The sequence below is a fragment of the Onychostoma macrolepis genome, chromosome 05, assembly GCF_012432095.1.
Source record: "Onychostoma macrolepis isolate SWU-2019 chromosome 05, ASM1243209v1, whole genome shotgun sequence".
Taxonomy (NCBI): domain Eukaryota; kingdom Metazoa; phylum Chordata; class Actinopteri; order Cypriniformes; family Cyprinidae; genus Onychostoma; species Onychostoma macrolepis.
Window position 1 is genome coordinate 19,522,069 of NC_081159.1, and position 20,787 is coordinate 19,542,855.

The following is a 20,787-nucleotide window of genomic DNA, read 5'->3' on the forward strand; positions in this document are numbered from 1 at the left end:
ACGATACCCAAAACAATGCGTTCACAAAGAGGGGTTCAAATGAGCATCCAGCTCTCTAAACTAGGCTGAGTAGAGGATGGCCGATGTAACTGATGGTAACTCCAGGTTGCGCTGTCGATTCCTCCTCGTCCTGCACAATCGATCCCGTTGCAGGGACAACCAAGAAGCTGATGTTGCCGAAACGCACACAGTGACAACGCTGACACGATGGATTTCAATGTCAAGAAACTAGCGTCGGATGCAGGTGTCTTCTTCACTCGTGCTGTTCAGGTATGAAATGACCCAGTGTTTTCTGGTTACTTCACGGTAGTTGCGTTCAGCCGTAAGTGCAGTGCGTGAATTGAGGGGATGGATGTGCGCAGCAGTATCAGCGGGCTCGAGTCAATGAATGAACTGCTTCGCTCTGTTGGCCTTATAGCTCCTCACGCGAACACTCAGAAACCACGCTTTCTGTAAACATTAATGTATTTGTCATTGTTCAAGCGAACAACCCTTGATTGTCATGTTGCGATGATCTGTATTTTCCTCGCCATTGTAAGCCGATAGACGCAAGCCAAGCCCGTATCCATTATTAATGGCTGTTCATGTGACAGTCACCAGCTGAATTCTCGCCTACAGACGAAGCCCTGTTTACTACAAAACAGTTATTTTATTTTTAATTTTTAAAATGCTTGTTTAGGGATGCTCATGTTACCGTTTGTCAAAAAATGCTTAGTCTATCGAAATATAACCTAGTGTAACAATATACTCCGTTATATACTGTATAACAAGACGTAAGACAGTTGATAATCATTGACCAAAGTTTAAAGGGACAGATCACCTCAACATGAAAATACTGTCATCATATTCACCTTCATGGTATTTTGAACCTGTATGATTTTGGTTTTTCCATGGAGCACAACAGATGCTCTGCTACTGTCCCAATATATGTGAATGGTAATTGTTCAATTATTAGAGAGTTCAAAATGATTGAATAATGACTTAAATGTCAGTCTGTACAACCCAAAGCTGTTTTATTGTTTATTGTTATTTTATTTTATTGTTATATTTGGAGCTTGGCAGGTAATGGTTACCATTCCCTTTATTTTATGGGAAAAAAAGCAGCACAACATCACTGTGAAGAAAATCATGTCGGTTTTGGAATAGCATGAGAGGGAGCGTTTTCATTTTAATAGACCTCCTTGTAAACGGAGTACTGAAAGATGTCTGGCCAGCTGGTGTGTTTGTGTGACGGCGAATGTCCATCTGTTTCCATGTGGGTGGTTTTCATTTAAGCAATAAAAGTTTCTTTTTTTATTAATTACAATATTTGTAGTTTATTATCTAAGATAATCCTTGAAACTGTAAGTTGTGACAGATGATATTTTCTATATAATATAAAAAAAAAGAAGTTTATTTCTGAAGGATAAACATTTTGTATCTTTAAAAAAAAATTATAAAACTGCAACAATTTAATTTAATTGATAATTAACTGTTAATAAAAACCATGTGATGATTCAAAGACGTTGCATGTAGTTATAAGTAATACAATTGCTAAACTAATGAAATTTAGGGGTGTCAATCTAATGTGAAAATCCTTGTAAATTACAACATAAGGTTTGGCATTTCAAAATTCAAAAATAATATTTATTCAGAATAAGTAAGTGGCATTGTAATACTGATTTTTTTGTTAGTTATTTATTTTTCTTCAATGCCGTATACATGCTACAGTATATTTACACAGTGTGACATTTATTATATTGTCAAAGCATTGTGTGTCTTATTCATAGTCATGCCACATCCCCGGATATCACAAGATACTGTGCAAACACAGTGTGGGGATACCTCATCTGTTATGACCGCCCATATTCTCGGCTCATGTATGACAGACATTCAAACCTGCAGAAGGAAATCCTTCATGCTGAATGTGATTTATGTTTTTTTCCTCTTTCACCTCAGGCCTGAATTTTATGCACTGTCAGCAGGGGTCTTCCCTGTGTGTGAGTGAAATATTAAACACCAGCCTCATATTTTTTTCACCTTGTCAGAGGAAATCTGCAGGTCAAGCATCCTGTTTATCAGGGCATTTGTTCAGCTGTTAGCTACTCGTCTTTAGCAATGGCTGACATTTTAGCCTGCATATTTGGATATCAAGTGAATATCAACTGCAAAGGCACAAACAAGCCGGTACCATACACCTGTCTGATCCTCTTCCATTTAATTCCAGTTTCTTTAACTGATCTTGTTTATTGTTATGTCTCCCCTGAGAAGACACAACAAGACTGTTTGCCTTCTGTAGTCTGATTAACCAGGAAGCAGATGGAGGGGGTGTCCCCTGTCGGCCAATCACCATTTCAGACACAGATAAGCATCCCTGCTCATCCAATCACTACTACTGTACCTGTCAGGGATTTCGTTGGGAGCAGATCATTATCACTCAAAGCCACAGTTCTGTCATGGAGTTCCTGCAGTCAGAGGCAGTGCACATGAGCTGTAGATTACTGGATATACCACAGGCCCACTCTCTGGCAGCAATATTTAGTAATAAATAGGTCTTTTAGCAGTCATTTTGTTCTTTTTCACCTGTTACCATTGCAGAATATTAGACACTTTTTCTGTTGTACACTACCTTTTAAAGGTTTGGGGTCAGTAATATTTTTGAAGTAAAGCTTTGAAGTCTTGTATGCTTACGAAGGCTGCATTTGTTTGATTACAAATACATTAATCAGTCACATTGTGAAATATTATTATTACAATTTAAAGGAACTGTGTTCTATTTGAATATATTTTAAAATGTGACGGCAAAGCTGAATTTTCAGCAGCCATTACTCTAGTCTTCCATGTTGCAATTGTTTAACAAACAATGGTTTAAAATTAAATAGAAATATCTGTAATGTAATGGTTGTAGGTTAGGGTCATGTCAGAGACAACTGTATCCATGCTTTTAATCACATCAGCTTTTTGGATTAAAATCTGCCATGTCCTGTCTTTTGTCAGAAAATGACTTGTTTTTGTTGCACTCAAACCTAATGTGTCTGATTATTATATGCGGCTTGATGTGAACTGTGAAACATTGTCTAAACATAAATATAGCCAAAAAGGGGAATGGCATAATGCCAGCAAATCGTGTCAATAGCTTTAAGAGTATGTCTCCTTGTTTTGCTGAGAATGTTGAGTCTCTGAAGAGTTCAATATTTCTGCTCATTATTTAGTGAGTTTAATATTGCACGTTTTGTTTAGCATTCTGAGACAATATGTTATGGGAAATTATGCATGCATGTTCTTGTTCCTCAGAAAGAACCGCTAATATTTTCTACGTTGTTGTACGTCTGGTTTGGAGTGCTGCTATTACAGACAGGCTGAATTGTTTTGTATGTTCTCCAGTACACAGAGGAGAAGCTTGGCCAGGCAGAAAAGACTGAACTTGATGCTCATCTGGAGAACCTGATTGCTCGAGCGGACTGCACCAAAAACTGGACCGAAAAGATCTTCAGACAAACCGAGGTGCTGCTTCAACCCAACCCAAGTAAGAACCTTCATAAGCGTTAGAAGTTTCAAATCTTCCTACGTTTTGCATCTACCTAAACCTCTGAATTACATTTTCTTCAGGAATTGTTTGAAATGTGTGGTCTTGTCTCCTAAATGTTAAGCTCAACAAAGTCCTGAATGTTGAAAAATGTCTCATGTTGTTGACATTTACCATTAACACAACGAATAGGAACATCCCTTTGTTGATATCAGTCTGCTTTAATGCTTGATTACACCACTCTGCATCTGCGTGAAAAATTAGAGAAATTAAATATTCCTGTAGGTGCAGCCAGGGAAATATGATGCCTGACAACCATCTTAAAACAGCAGTGGTGCTCAGGTGTCACGTTATGTGAGTGTTCTGTATTGTCTTTGCGCCCTTGATTTTTATTTTCTCTCTTCTTCTTGCTACGGTAGTTTCACTAATTATAAGAGTAAGCAAATGTTTTACAAGGGTGCTGAGATGTACAGCAAACCGGCGTAACAGTTGAAATCTGAGCTGTGCTCTTGAGCAGGACACTGTACTGTACGGCACTTTGGATAAAAATGTCTGATTACAAACTTTTGCTTAATTATTTACACTACTGTTCAAATGTTTTATATGAATTATATTAGAATGATTACTGAAGGATCATGTGACACTGAAGACTGGAGTAATGGCTGCTGAATATTCCACTTTGCCACCACAGGAAAAAGTGAAAGTTATTTTAAATTGTCATTATATTTTGCAATATCACAGATTTATTGTATTTTAATCAAGTAAACGCAGCCTTGGTGAGCATAAGAGACTTCTTTCAAAACATGAAAAAATCTTGCTGACTCCAAATGTTTGAATGGTAGTGTATATCGCATTTCGTAAAATTTTATGTTGGCAGTTCACAAATGAATAAACAACATGAAACATTTTATATTAACACTAGTTTGGTTATAATTTCTGAATCATTGATAAGGCCACAGGTTTCAGATGTTTTAAAGCTCATCTTTGATGGCAGTACCTTTCATGTACATATTTAAGCGTTAGTACTAGTAAGAACACTAACCTGTTCTTTCTAACTCTCTCCATGCTCCAGTTGACCAAACTGGTAAGTGTGTCTCTACTCCCCGTGGCCTGTGCTTTAGGTCTTCAGTTTAATGGCTGATGTTTAGTATTAGACCCAAAGTGCGAGGCTGGCTCTTCTCACTATGTTTTTGTCATGGTAGTACTATCCTTTTGCAGCTAAGTCTGGGTGAATGTCTTGTGGGTGAAGTAATGTACTCCTGTTCTTAAATCATCTGAGTATCTTAACCAGATCTGGTTATCAAATCTGTGAGGCCTCTTCAAATCCACACACAGAGAGCTGGAATGATTGGTCGAAGACTGTTATTATATCACATTTTCCATTACAACCCCAAATGGGTTTTATGTTTTTATCTGTGATGTCTACATCAAAGACCTGTGTTTTGTTCATCTTTTTTTGCTTTAAAAATACTACAATGAAAGTATCCCGAAAATTTGTAAATGGTTGGTGAAATATTTTGAAACTTTTATGATTAGATATTGAGAAGCAAGGTATAAATCTGGATAAATTAAATTCATAAATAAAGAAATGTAAACCAATATGTATACCAGTGTGATATTATATATAATATCAATTTTATTACCCTCAATTTGCTGACTCTGAACTATTGGTTTGGATGGGTAAACATGATGGTGCAAAATGGTGTACTTGATTAAGTTTACTGGAGTAAGCCTTGAATAAAGCCTGATGTGAATCTTTATTTAGGTGCCCGTATTGAAGAGTTTTTTTATGAGAAATTGGACAGAAAGATCCCATCCAGAACCACCAATGCAGAGCTGCTGGGACAGTATATGCAGGACGCTGCAAAGGAATTTGGGCCAGGAACTCCATATGGTTCGTACGTTTTTTTGGATTGTTTTTAATCGGAGAAAACACAGAAAAGGCAAAAAGTTATTTTGTTAAGATAAAATGGCTACATATTTCCTAACTAAGAAATAATAAGAAACAATAGAAAGCAGTTTGCACATAATCAAAGTCTAGAATAGAAGTCTGTACTAGAAGCCAGTGTATAAAAGTGCCAGTTTATGCTCATCTTTTTTTAAATAATTGTTTTTATTTATGTGATGCACCATATGAGGCGGAATTGTCGCTGCACATGTTCTCTCCTCCCTTTTTCCTGTGACAGTGCTATAGTAATACAGATCTCTAAATCAAGTTAATGTTTAGCTGCATGCTTTGCTTCACTAGATGGCGCACTTGCCCTTTGGCAAATAAGTGTTCATGGATACTTTTAGGTTAGAATTTACTGAGGGAAAGTGTATTAGATCCTGTGATTTTTATTTTTCTTACCTATTATGATGTTATAACATTTGCTCGTATTTATATTAGAACTTTATATATTATAATTACAGCAATGCTGCTTAAAAAAGATTTATCTGATAATCACACTCTTAGATGTCAACATTCAAAAATAAATAAATCAATAAATAAAAATTCATGACCACTGCCAAGGTAAATATGACAATATGCATGTAAAGACATGGGAAAAAAACAAATGAACACATGTTTCATTTACAGAGAATCAAAGCAGCATCAGAGCATATGTCTAAAGATGCCTTACGTGAGGCAGAGTGTTTCATCTTGTGAGTTTAGGTCTCCGATGAAGATACCTTCATACCCCTTGATTAGTTAAACACGTTTGAAAATGACTTGACAGGAAAAGATTGAAAATGTCACTGCAATGCTGAGTTGTACATAATGTTTTATGAATGTTTTGCCTCTGTTTACAGGTAGTACTTTGATCACTGTTGGAGAGTTTCAGAGGAGGTTGGGTGGAGCAGAGCGGGAATTCCTACATATATCAGCTATCAACTTCCTCACACCACTGAGGAACTTCCTAGAGGGTGATTGGAAAACCATTTCTGTAAGTGAAATTAATAATCTCGGTCTCAGATGGTTCACGTCCTTCTGATTTGTAAACCAACTTACAATGACTGATAATGGCAAGTTACAAAATGATTGGCTGACAAGCCTTTATGGTGTCCAAAATACACTTTAATGTCATTTCTATTGAAACTTATGTCATGTATTTAAATATTTTTATAATTAGACATTTGTATTGAAATTACAATTTAGTACATTTTATATATGTATAAAATATATACATATATACTTCCTTCCTCTCACCCATCGTTCCCTTCACGCTGCTCACTCAAAATGTAATGCAAAATATAATGTTCTACATTAATGCAAGTGATATTCACTTCATGTTTGGTATCATTTGAATTGTCTCTGTGCGTCTTGTACAATGGTCTCATTCTTACAAGAAGTAAACTAAAAGGTAATACAGATCCTAAGAGTTTAGAGATATTTTGCACACTGTAGCGGGTGGGTCATTTCCTAGTGCTTTTCATGCAAAATTACCTTTTGTCCCAAAAGGTGTTAACACGATCAATACAAATTCCAATTGTTAGTTCCTGTCTCCATTTTGGGGGATATTGGTCTTGGGCTGAGTACTTAGGGAAATCTTGCAAGAAGATCAGGGCGATTCTGCAGCCAGAATGATCCCATTGTATGAAGTGTGTTCACACACTTCATAATATGTATTTCTCTAAAAGTTAGGTATGCATCTTACTCTTAGATTCTTAGATCTTTGAGATTTTGATGTCTTGTATTGATTTGATATCCTTGAATTGGCTATGTAGTTGGCATAATACATATTTACCTGACTGATAATAAATTGTTACACTTGATTTTATTCTGTTTTACTCTGTAATTATTGACTCTAGTAGAATACGTTGTATCCTTGTTACGGCATTTCCTGCGTCAGGTTAGTAGCGGACTAAAATTCAGTTGAGATTGAGCATAGGGCACACCAACTGTATCTTTAGAGATCCGGCTAACACTTGGTATTAGTTCAAGTGTACTTAGATTGCAAGGGGTTATAGGGAATTTCCGTTTAGGTCAACTGGATGTTATTCGACCAACCTAAATAGGATGAGCCTAACCTCTGTTTATTGTAATATTACTTTAGCTAAGTGTACATGGGGAAACCATGGCATGACCATACCAAAGCTACTATCAGGGAAAGTAATGTTGGTTGGCTTATATCTATAGTAGTATAGATGACCTCTGACTAGAAATCATGTTGCTTTATTCAAGTGTATACAAATCTATAGGAAACCTTCATCCACCATTGGATACCTTTCTTGGGCCAATCGCGTGGACCTTACACCCTTTAAAGCACAACAAAAGATTATTTGATTTAATATGTACTTTAAAGTAAAACTTTTATTTTGACATTATTATTTAAGAGTGTTAAGAAACATTATCATGAAAGTGTACTCCCTTTACATACGCTCAAGTAGCTTATTATTTCACTTCTTTTTAAAAATCTACATTTAATATATGACATACACTACAAATGCATGTTCAAGTAGACTTCTGTTCTGTTTTCAGAAAGAGAGAAGGCTACTTGAGAACCGACGCCTTGACCTGGACGTTTGCAAAGCTCGGCTCAAGAAGGCAAAGTTAGCAGAGGCCAAGTCTGCTGTAAGTTTCATTTTCACTTATTTCATCACCATCATCACATGTCTTCCTCCTCTCATGTTTTTTCATCTCCTCCACCACCCTCTCATCACAAACCGCTCATGAGCTGTTAAGGAGGATTCAGATCTCTAGGGGACATTTCAGGATGTATGACCTAAAGCAAGGATATTCAGTGTCTAACCCACAGCTCGAATCCACACCACAAGGTTATAAGTGACTCACAATCGCAATTCTGTTTCTGTCACAGACTGTGGGACGTGGCAAATAAAACACTGAAAGCTTTAAAACAGACAGTTAATCACAAAGTGGACTGAATCATAATAATTGGTTAAGAATGTTTCATTGGTGTGTAAATAAGACTTGACTAAATCATTCTGGCCAATGAAAAGGATCTTTAAAAAAACAAACAGACAGACTCTTACTGTTTTGATGCATGAGGTGACAAAATATGTCACTGTTATTGGTTAAAGCCAATCAATCAATTATCCGAAACACTTTTTTTAGTTCTCATTTGTTAACATTAGTTAATGCTTTATCCAACTTGAACTAACAATGAGTAATATATTTGTACAGCATGTATTGATCTGTAATCTTAATAAAACAGCAATTGTTCATTGTTTGATCATGTTAGTGAGTAGTGGATCAATATAATATAATGTAATATAATATAATAATTCATAGTAATTAATACTGAACTAACAGCTGTTTACAAATGAATCCCTGTTGCATGGTGTTACCCAGTTACTGTATCGTCAAATCATTTTATTCACTGGCCCTTTGTCACCCCATATTTTCCAAAAGTGGCCCCTGTTTAATTTGAGAATCCCTGCCCCAAAAATTGATGCCCCTGATTTATTCTCTTTATGTCATTGAAAAAAAGGTTGTTTTTCAGGAACTGTTTGTTATGTGGAAGATATTCATGAAGCAGTTCTGAGTTCTGTCTGGGAAGCTCTGAGTCAGGAGGCATAAGTTAACATCTTTCAAGATTGACTTCTCCTTTTACGTGTTTGCTTCTTCATTGTATCCCTTTCAGTGATTGAATAATTTGAGGTTTACGCAGAGGGCTGAGTCACATGCAGATTTATCATGTTTTGATTTCCTTCCCTGCATAGATGAGATTGTTCACTAAAACAACCATTTAAGTGTGATTTCCCTCCTGACACATATTAAGTGTTGAAGGGGTAATCTGAGGTCCTCGGAGCATAACCAGACTATTGTTACCTCTTTGACCTCCAAGAGGAACCTGGTAGTTTATTTGTGTGTGTGTGTGTGTGTGTGTGTTCAATGGAATATAATTATGACTCAGTCATCAGGCGTGCTCTGTGATTTGTGTGCTCTGTGGGAAATTTTTTCCTTTCCGTGTATTCACTAACAAATCTCTCTGTTGTCATTTGCACAGTGTGAGGGAGATGTGAGTATCCGTGTGTGTGTGTGTGTGTGTGTGTGATTTCTCAGCTGCCTTTCATCCTTGGCTGCTACCTGCAAGCAGTTACATGTACAAGCTTGATAGTTGATCTACTGTATCTGCCACCTCTGCAGTGCCTTGATCAAAAAAAAAAAACCTTTCAAAAGTCAGTCCTTTTTGAAGTCACAGTTACATTAAATGGCTGCATGTAATTTTTTTTATTTTTTTTTTTCTCATAATGTACTGTATATTATAGAGCAGCATTTCCCAACTGGATGTCTGCAAAACCTGTGATGGAATTGGAGGGGTTTTACAAAATAAAAATGATAGAAAAGTTACAATAGAGGGGAAAAAAAGCCTTAGCTATTTTAAGCCAAATATAAAAAAGCTTAATTGAATTGAATAGTGTGTATGGTTTTAGTGTGTATAATATAATGTACACACACATATTTTTGATTGTATGCATGTGTATATTAATGACTCATTTGTGACCCTGGACCACAAAACCAGTCTTAAAGGGATAGTTCACCCAAAAATGAAAATTCTGTCATCGTTTACTCACCCTGAAGTAGTTCCAAACCTGTATGAATTTCTTTGTTTTGCTGAACACAAAGGAAGATATTTTGAAGAATGTGGGAAACATAGCAGTTCTGGGGCACCATTGACTTCCATAGTATTTTTTTCCTACTATGGAAGTCAATGGTGCCCCAAAACAGCCTGGTTACAAACTTTCTTCAAAATATCTTCCTTTGTGTTCGGCAGAACAAAGAAATTCATACAGGTTTGGAACTACTTGAGGGTGAGTAAACGATGACAGAATTTTCATTTTTGGGTGAACTATCCCTTTAAGTCGCTGGGGTATATTTGTAGCAATAACCAAAAATACATTGTTTGGGTCAAAATTATCGATTTTTCTTTTATGCCAAAAATCAATAGGATATTAAGTAAAGATCATGTTCCATGAAGATATTTTGTAAATTTCTTACCGTAAATGTATCAAAACCTAATTTTTGATTAGTAATATGCATTGCTAAGAACTTCATTTGGCCAACTTTAAAGGCAATTTTCTCAATATTTAGATTTTTTTGCACCCTCAGATTCCAGATATTCAAATAGTTGTATCTCAGCCAAATATTGTCCGATCCTAACAAACCACACATCAATGGAAAGCTTATTTATTCAGCTTTCAGGTGTATAAATAATTTAAATAGTTTAAAAAATTGACACTTAAGACTGGTTTTGTCATCCAGGGTCACATTTTATGTATCTGTTATATTAGAATCTTGTCTACTTTGGCTAATTTCAACAGCATTTAATATTTACAAGAATGTGGCACATGGAGACCAAAGGGTTCAACGAAAAAACTGCTCTTGTTCTATGTCATACAGTACAACTGTACTAAGATAAAACCTTACTGTTCATTATACTCCTGCAAAACAGTGACAAATTACAATTAAATTGTTGCTTTTTATGGTAAGTAATGTGTACCTTACTTTAACCCTTAAGCACGAAAACAAGACTATTTGTAAAAACTACTGAAAAATGACTAAGAGTAAGAACATATTAATAAATGATCATGATTTTTTTTTTTTTTTTTATTACTTTCTGTTATTATTATTATTATTTGGCTTGGAGTGCAATGAAGTGATAAAAAAAATCTGCAGCTGCCATCCTAATTTGTCTGTTTGTTTGTTTGTTTGTTTGTGTGTGTGTGTGTGGGAGAGGTTACAGGCTGGTTTGTCAAGTGTTTTTGTTTTCTGTTTTTATATGTAAATATGAAAATAGTGTTGTCTGCTGGGTCAGTTCATGTGGACACATAATTCTTTGTAAAACTCTGTTTTCCCCCCTCCACCTGTAGGCTGCGCCTGACTTTCAAGAGACTAGGCCACGCAATTATGTTCTGTCGGCCAGTGCATCTGCGGTAAGAAGGCTGCAGACCCTTAGCATTAGAAATCTTCCCCCCACGCACTCTCATTCTCTCTCTCTCTCTCTCTCTCTCTCTCTCTCTTTCTACATGACCTTGATTTGTACATACACTTTCCCCACCAATATCTGCACCAACCCTTGTAAATTTAGATTAGCAGGATGCCCTCTGACAGTCCTTTCTCTATGGGGCAGTATACTTTTATCGTGGATAAAAATCATCAACTAAAGCACTTTGGATATACAGTAGCATCATCCTCTTCCCTTTTCCATTACTTGGAATTTGAGGTGGTTGAAAATTGCAGGTGATAGTGAGAAAAGGGCCTCACTGAAACTTTTCCATCGTCCCATCGTCTTTTTTTGTTTATTCTACGCAGTGTGATAGTGAAGTGGGTGATTCATCTCTGATTGACAGAGAAAAGGTTGTATGAACTTGAATCTGAAGTGATGCATTATATAAACCCCTCATAGAGTAGTGTACTTACAGACAAGCAGCATTATTGTGTGTCTTGTCAGCACAGCTCAGTGATGGACAGTAGCATTTCCTTTCTTGTTGACCCAATGTTTAAAACTAGTCCTGCTTTCCATTCTGTCAATGTTGTGAGTTTACCGCAGTAACACTTTCTTATTTCCGTCTCCCTTCTTGCAGTGTTCTGTGCCTGTGTGCCTTTCCCTGTGTGTTTGATTAATGTTTTGGCAACAGCCGATGCAGTACATGTATCTATTAGTCCCAGTAGTACATAATGGTGGTTTGTTGTTTGTGTGTTCATATAGATATGTTATTTACAGTAAAGCTCAAAAGTCTGGACACAGCTACTCCTTCTTTATTCTTAAATGTGGAAAGTCATTAAAGCATTTTATTAAACAACATTCTGGAATGCTCAGTTCTCATTGATTAGTTGCAACCAATAATTTTTCCCATCATTCATAGCAACTCTGTTTATCAGTCCACTCTCGTTTCATAGAAACACAACTATCACGATCTTGCATCTAAGATATCAATTGTAGTTAAATAAAGTGAAATTAATTAAACAGTAATACTGTGAAATAATATTTTTACAATTCTAAATAGCCTAACTGTTTTCTATTTGAAAAGATCTTATAATGTAATTTATTCCTGTGATGGCAAAGCTGAATTTTCAGCGGCAGTAACTCCAGTCTTCAGTTTCACATGGTTCTTCAGAAATCATTCTAATATGCAAAAAAAAAAAAATCAGATTTAAGCATGTCCAAACTTTTGACTGGTTCTGTAATATAGTTTGCATTTGATGTTTTGAAATAATGATGACATCATGTTTTTGCATTAGTCAAAACATGAAAATCCCCTGTGATGAACATTTGCAGTGGAATGCAGGGGGTGGAAAACTTTGCTTTAATCTTTCTCTTTTATTTAAAAGATGTGTGTGTGTGTGTGTGTGTGTACCTGTTTTTCTATTCAGGTGGGGACTTAAACCTGAATACACACAGACTCATGGGGACTCATGTCACGGTGGGGACCTAAATTGAGGTCCCCACGGGTAAACAAGCTAATAAATCACACAGAATTAAGTTTTTTTGAAAATCTATAAATGCAGAACATTTCCTGTAAGGGGTAGGTTTAGGTGTAGGGTTGGTGTAGGGCAATAGAATATACACCATGTACATTCTGTACAGTAGAAAAAGCATTATGCCTATGGAGAGTCCCCACAAGGATAGCAAACCAGACGTGTGTGTGTGTGTGTGTGCGCTCTTATTTTTTTTATTGTAGTTGTTGTCATTGTATAATTTAAATAGGGTCTTGATGTTATAGAGCGATCAGGATCCTATACTGTTTATGTGTCTGATCACATTAAACTCTCTTTCAATCTTAAGATCCCATGAAGTGTAACAGTACAACACTTTCAAATACTTTTTTGTTATAACCTTTACATGTGAAATTTAGTCAGTGTTTTGTAAAGAGAGGGTTTGTGTTATTTTGTCATCACTGTTCTTCTCTTGTTGTTATGCTGCATGTTCCAGCTGTGGAGTGAGGAAGTGGATAAAGTGAGTATTGGGCAAAGATCCACTTCTTCATTTGCTGCTGTTTGAGCACTTCTGAAAACGTAGACATGCCTTTTTTCACTTTGTTCTCATGGAGCAAATAAATTGATTTACGTAATAAATGTTTACATAATAACTAGGGGTGTGACGAGATCTTGTGCCATGAAATTTCTCGTCGAGGTGAAAAGCTCTCTCGCAATATCGCAATGACCGTGTGACTCCAAGTGAGCGTGAAATGAGCATTCTCAATGCCACCGCTATGTTTACATTACATGCCTCCACTATGGTTTTGCTTTTTTATATAAATAATAAATATTTAATTCAGTTGGAAAATGGTCGCTTCAATGATAAACTGATTTGTACGTATTATCTCGCACAGTATGCAGTGGCATCGCTAGGAATTCTGGGCCCTGTGTTTTGCAATGGAGCCCCTTCAAAATCATGTTTAGGGATGACGCAATCTCAAAATCACTTTGGGGGACAACTGAGTGAATCGTACACAACTATTACAAAAGGTTCAAAGGAAACACAATGAATTAAGAACCAGGGGTGTAAACTGTTGAACAGAATAAAGGTGCATACATTTCTGTTTTATTTTGCCTAAATATCGTTATATTTAGTACTGCCCTTTAGAAGCTACAGAAGATACTTGCATGTTTCCCAGAAGACAAAATAAGTTACATTTACCCTGATCTTCAAATCCAGGCTCTTAATGCATTGTGTTTCCTCCTTGAGCATTAGTGAGCGGTTGAACCTTTTGAAATAGTTGTGTATAAGTCCCTCAGTTGTCCTCAGTGTGAAAAGATGGATCTCAAAATCACACAGTCATTGTTGGAAAGGGTTCAGAATCAGATACACAAAAGATGCTAGAAAACCAAAGAATTCGTGGGACCTGAAGGATTTTTCTGAAGAACAGCGGGCAGTTTAACTGTTCAGGACAAAAAGGGACTCGTAAACAAAAAAACAAAACAAAAAAGCTATGGATCATCCAGGTAACAACACAGTATTAAGAATCAAGCGTATGAAAACTTTTGAACAGGGTCATTTTTATAAATTCAGTTATTATTTTGTTTTCTCTTGTGGATTATATGTAAACATCTTTTATTTGAAATATCTTATTCAGGTCAGGTCAAAAAAAAAAACATGCATGCATTTTGTATGATCCCTCTTATTTTGGTAAAATAAGTTTTGCAGATAAATTGACCACTACTGTAAATGTCTTTTTTGCTAGTACTTAATTGAAATGTCTAATTTAAACGTCTGAATCATGCTTGAAGAAAAATTTGATCTCTGTTTGCACTTTGAATACTAACACTTATTGTTTACACTTAACTAAGACTAAGAAAAAACTTTGTGGAACACTTTGTGGAAAGGAGTTCAGTTAGGAGGTCAGAAGTTCTAGAAGCTCATAATTCATGGACGGTTCTAAGGTCTGAAGAGTCTCGTATAGAGGAGAAGCCAGTCTGTCGAGTTTGTGGCAAAACCTTTTACAGTGCTTGGATATTGTGTTGTCTTTTACTGCATATGATAATTCTTATTCATCAAGAAGAACTGAAATGACATTCAATACAAGATGATTAGTTAAAACTTTTCAAAATGCACCTGCAGACTACTGTTCCAGTCATATATTTCATTGAGGATTTCTTACTGTGTAAAATACTGTGTAAGAATCTTGTTTCGTTCGCGTGAACCCAATCTCATGCCTAAGTGTCCTGTCACACCCCTAATAATAATATACTGTATGTAATTCATGTGACTAATTATACTTTTCTGCTCCTACTGCTTATATTTCTATCTGTACACATCTGTCAATCAGACTTAACCTCAATTGTTCTCACATTATAATGACTGCAATGTTGAAAATGTAGGGTTATCAATCTAACGTCATAATATCTGGCTGTCCAGACATATGGAAATATAAAACAGTAGGAAAAGAAAAATGTGTTCTGAAAGAAAATGTTAAGAAAAAAAAACGTCAAGGCAACATGGTTATGATTTGTGTTAAGAGTAGATACCTTTAACCAAGAGATGTTTTCGTTACAGCAGCTACAAAATCCAGCTATTTCTTTCTGTTTTTTGGTAAATAGTGGTTGGTTAGCAAGACAAATTGCTGTCATCATTTCATCCTTATTATAAATGTTATTACAAATTTTAGAACCTTTATTCTTATATTTCAAACCGCTCATTTACTATATAAACATTTCTGGTGTTTGTCAGTGACTAGTTATACAATAAATCATTTCAACTACGTCTGTGTTTAATGTCCTTTATAAATGGATGTGCTAAATGGGGGAGTGGCGAACGGTTAAAGCACATGTTGGGTCTCGAGGACATGTAGTTTGAGGTTAAGGAGTCTGGCCTGTGTTATGTGATTCATAATAAAGATGAAATGGTGACAAATCAAATATATTGTGTGGCTGAGAACTCTTTTTCTATAAAACTCTTCATTTGCTTTGACAAGAATGTGTGGAAGATGTGTTCTGTGTTTTTCTGTTTGTGGCTCCACCAGGCAGAGCACGAGTTGCGTGTGGCTCAGACGGAGTTTGACAGACAGGCAGAGGTCACACGCCTCCTGTTGGAGGGGATCAGCAGCACACACGTGAGTACCTGCGCTTCTCACACTCGCTGTGCCTACATTTTGGACATTATGCAAACAAAATGAGTTGCAGTGCCACCGTTCAAAAGTTTGGGGTCTGTATGATTTTTTTGGATATAAATTAATGCTTAATACTGCTTGTTATTCAGCAAAGACACATTAAACTGATCAAAAGTGAAAGAATCCTGAAACGTATCAGAAATATTGAGCAATTTTCAACATCGCTAATAATACAAATGCTTATTGAGCACCAAAGCAGCATTTTAGAATAAAATTAAAATTTAGCTTTGTCATCACAGGAATAAACTGCATTTTAAAATATATTGTTAAAAAAGGAAAACAAAAAATCATAATATTTCACAATATTACAGTTTTTGGTGAGTTATCTATTTTTTTATTTAAAAAGTTGTGACCCCAGTCTTTTGAACAGTAGAGTATATTTCTTTCCAAATAAGGTAAGAGACTTTTCAAATTGTGCCATTCCATCGCAGGTGAACCACTTGCGCTGTCTGCATGAGTTTGTGGAGGCCCAGGCTGCTTATTACGCACAGTGTCACAAGCACATGCAGGATCTTCAGAAAGAGCTGAGCAGGTGAGAACTTCAGTGAGGTGCTGCAAACTTCAACATAAACATAAACAGCTATTTGTTCTTCTGTCCTAAATCAATTGTAGTCAAATAAGACCATGTTCTACACAAGTTGAGTTGCATGACAATTTGGTAACTTTAGTCTATTTTTATTATCGAGAGATGTGGTAAAACAAGTTGTGAGTTACACATTCTCCTTTATGGCAACTGCTTTTCTAGAAAAGAAAATCACAAGACTTCTTGAGATCATTTTTGAGCTGATGATTTTTTTTTTTTTTTGCTTTTTCTTTCCTGTTCTCAGTGCAAACGGAGATACGTGAGTAACTTTTTCCATCAAACTGAAAAAGCAAGAAAGTTTGCCCACTAAATTTAAACGATTACATTCATGTGACCAAGGGATTTTAAGTGTTTCGCCTTTTATATCGTATCTGTGTCATGTGTTAGCAACAGCTAGATATTTATATCTATTCGCATACACTATGGTTTTGAATCTGTGAATCTGTTCCAGGTTTCCTAATGCTTTTGCTGTGAACGCCTCCACGTCAGGAGTGTCAGCAGGCCCTTCTCCCCTTTCCCCTGCTACCCTACCTGGGGCTTCTCCACCTGGTCGTCCCCCAAACCCCTCCAATGCCCTTGAGTCCAGCACGCTGAAGATTGAGGAGGTGAAGCCTCCCGCCACTGGCACTCGCAAGGCCAAAGTGCTGTATGACTATGATGCTGCAGATACAAGTGAACTTTCCCTTCTTGCTGATGAGGTAAGACACGAGGAAGTCTGTTTTCCCTCTTTAAAGGGGTGATTGATTGCGATTTCACTCTTTTAACATTAGTTAGTGTGTAATGTTGCTGTTTGAGCATAAACAATATCTGCAAAGTTGCAGCGCTTAAAGATCAATGCAAATAGAGATATCGTCTTTTAAAATTCTGACAGTTTAATGCCTGCAAAAACGGCTCGTAGGGACTACAGCGAGTTACTTCCCGAGTCCGTTACGTCACGAACCCAGATAAACCTCGGGAACACGCAGCAAAGGGGGCGAGGCCATGCTGCGCTGCTTTAGAGAAGAGGAAGAGAAAACTAAGGGTGCACGTAAAAATCTATTCATATATGAATTGCGATTGTAACGATTCTAATGGATTCACAAGTTTCAAAATCAGTGTTCTAAAGCAGCGGTTCTCAATCCTGTTCCTCGCGTCGCCTGCTCTGCACACGCTCTGCATCTCTCTCTCTCTCATTCATATCGTCAGATCAGCTCCAACAAACTGTTCCAATTATACACTTATTTTCACATAGCAATGAGAAGCATTATACATGGACGCGCGTGCGGTTGCTGTGCTTTATCAAAGCTTTAATCAGGATAAAACCATATATTAAAAGCTAACAGAAGCAGTAGCACTTACAAGTAACAGAGTATCTAAAAGTATGAACCAACAACAAACAAAAAAAGGTCCCACTTTATATTAGGTGGCCTTAACTACTGTGTACTTACATTTAAATTAATCATTTGGTACAATGCACTTATTGTGTACATACATGTTTTTACATTGTACTTATATTTTTTAAAACACCTATATGTAATTACATCTGTAATTCTTTTCTGTAATTACATTTATAATTACACTGTTGACCCATCCCTTACAGCTTAACCCACCCTTAAACCCAGACCACCAAACCTGTCCCTAAACTTACCCGTATCCCACCTCAATAGCAGCAAAAGTGTTTTGCAATACAATATGACCACATTAGGTACATTGTACTTATTTTTTGATGCAAGTAGTTAAGGCCACCTAATATAAAGTGTGACCCAAAAAAAAAACATACCATTAAGAGCCGTGCTTGCACAGGTTCTGCGCAATTCTCTTCACTAATATTCTCAGGGTCTCAATCGGGTTCAAATTGATAAGCAATATATCAATTTGATATTGTCAATATTGTCAAAAACAACTGTTCACAGCGACCTGTTTCGCTGAATGTCTCTTTAAATGATAATAAGCTACTGCTCACCCACGCCCTCTTCAGTTTTTGTGTACTTAGTGGTGCGTTACCATCAAAAACAAAACTTATCCACTGCGTCCTCAGTGGCTCTGATGTCAGAAGAAAAAGAAGAATGTTTCACGCAGCAAGCTTGAGCTTCGCGTCAGCTTCACGTCATCACTGCAGTGCAGCTGCGGACTTGCAAGAGTATTCGCACTGGAAGAGTTTGTACAGCGTCACAGCAGCAGCTGCTCATTCTTGCGTTGTGAAACCGGCCTTATGTTCACTTTTACAGCCAACTACAAAACACCTGCATTGCTTACGAAACATGTAGCTGCTGCTGCTCGAGTGCGGGAAAAATGACAGCGCGTACAACTAGCTGAGGGTGGAAATTGGAAATTGGAAACTGTCGTGGGTGTGGCCTGACGTCATACTGCTCAGAAACTCAAAACGGCTTGATAATTGAGACCGTTTAAGTTTTTTGGCGATTTAAAAAAGCTATTTGTAGCTATTTAATTAAATTTGATTATATTAAAATGTATTGTTTTTATTATAACTTTTTATATTATAATTATACTAAATATTTTATTTTTTAACCCTTTATTTTTTTTTTTTTTTTATAAATTACTTTCTTTTGTAGTTCTCTGTATTGTTACTTAGTGCTCATTTTTGTTTCTTGCCTATCATGGTCAGTTTAAGCTACAGCTTACTTACAGTCTCTGTGACATTGCTATTTGTTTAATGAAATGGGCTTGTATAGTTTTAAATTTGAACCCTGCCAGATGGTGTCATATGATTCAACCTCACAGACCTGTCTCTAATATGCAGGATTATAAATCTTAATCCTCAAAAGACGTCAAAGGGGTGTCTGCAGATGTGTATTTCTTAATACATGTCTATAAACCACTGTTTATACATGTCTGCTGTTACAGTATACCTGAGTGTAATGAATGCATCTGGAGGACTGTGCCCATTGCAACACAGTCAGCCCACATCAAAATGTCTGCTTAATTTTTTCTTTCTCTCTGTTTCTTTCTGTTATTCTGTAGCTCATTACTGTGTACACGGTGCCCGGCATGGACCCGGACTGGCTTGTTGGAGAGCGAGGCAACCAGAAAGGCAAAGTGCCTGTCACATACCTGGAGCTCCTGAGCTAGATGCCTCGTCCTCTTCACAAATACAGAGTCAAACTGAATTATGCATGAACAAATACTCAAGCACTCCTGAACACTCAGTGAATTTATCTTATTTCTTTTTTCTTTTTTTAGGTCTGTCCATGTTACTGTGCATAAATATGTATTATTGTTTTTTTAGGCCCTATTTATGTTCTATGTGTATGTTGTTTCAGTTGAACACTATCCTGCATAAGGCGTTTCTTTAAGCAACTGATTTTATTTCCTTTATGATCCTGTGACTGCTATATTTTTCTGAAGTCTTTCTTACCCTCCAAGTAAAGAAAACAAACTGAAAAGCTTTTGTGTTGGAGCTGGGTGTGCGTGCGTGTGTGTATGTGTATGTGTGTGTGTATGTGTGTGTGTGTGTGTGTGCGCACACGTGTGTGATCATGAAGACTCTAAACATTTAGGCTTTGCTTCTTTGCGTGTCATCTCGCTCATCATGCTTGTATGCTTATGTGGTCATGGCTTGATATCAGCACTTTTGATTCCAAATGCATTTTTTGTCAGTGTGGTTTGTCAGTGATTAAGAAGATTGTGAAGCTATTAGGTGCGGTTATGATGTACAGTATGTGGTTAACTGTGATCTGTTCATATTCAAAAGACTGATTTTCGTTACCTCCAGTGGTACTTATTCACATCTGCTCAGTCATCACCTTCCCACTTTCATCTTTGTGTTTTTTGCTTGTTGCAAAAAGCAATGCATATTGAATTAATACAATTGAAATATATAATAAAGAGAGATTTACTGGGTCTTGATCTTGATGTTGTTTTTCTAATGGGGGTTCTTGTCTAAAGTACGTAGCGGTGAGATGTTATCAATGACTGGCTTTTAATTCTGGCTCTGGTAGGGTTTGCTGATGGAGTTTGTTGTGATTTATTAATGCACTGTGAGGGTCATGCAGGCAACTTTACTCCACTACTGCACTGACAAGTTGGTTTTGGAAAACATTGCAGTGACTGTGCAAGATAGGTCAAGTTTTGCCAAATCACTCAGAAGGAATTTTGGAATCTACACAATTCCTAACATGATTTTTAGCATACAGCATGCTGTGTATAA

At 36.6% G+C, this 20,787-nt stretch overlaps 1 protein-coding gene across 6 annotated transcripts; it reads left to right on the top strand.

Annotated features, from left to right (window-relative positions):
- Positions 1-81: 81 nt before the first annotated feature.
- sh3glb2b (SH3-domain GRB2-like endophilin B2b) lies at positions 82-20,480 on the top strand. 6 transcript variants are annotated; one of them, XM_058776204.1, is made up of 12 exons: positions 82-270; positions 3,364-3,505; positions 5,271-5,399; positions 6,296-6,429; positions 7,965-8,057; positions 11,318-11,380; positions 13,381-13,404; positions 15,911-16,000; positions 16,489-16,589; positions 16,885-16,899; positions 17,092-17,338; positions 19,602-20,480. In XM_058776204.1, the coding sequence occupies exons 1-12, from the start codon at positions 208-210 to the stop codon at positions 19,707-19,709; spliced, it is 1,209 nt and encodes a 402-aa protein (XP_058632187.1). In that variant the 5' UTR covers positions 82-207; the 3' UTR covers positions 19,710-20,480. The 6 variants fall into 6 exon arrangements, with proteins under 6 accessions (XP_058632187.1, XP_058632188.1, XP_058632189.1 ...); XM_058776205.1 differs by lacking the exon at positions 16,885-16,899; XM_058776206.1 differs by lacking the exon at positions 13,381-13,404.
- The last annotated feature ends 307 nt before the right edge of the window (positions 20,481-20,787 follow it).

Bases quoted from the DNA above. Each gene is read 5' to 3' on its own strand.
- sh3glb2b (XM_058776204.1), top strand. From the start codon at position 208: ATGGATTTCAATGTCAAGAAACTAGCGTCGGATGCAGGTGTCTTCTTC. The intron at 271-3,363 runs GTATGAAATGAC...TATGTTCTCCAG, and splicing joins TCTTCACTCGTGCTGTTCAG to TACACAGAGGAGAAGCTTGG. The intron at 3,506-5,270 runs GTAAGAACCTTC...ATCTTTATTTAG, and splicing joins GCTGCTTCAACCCAACCCAA to GTGCCCGTATTGAAGAGTTT.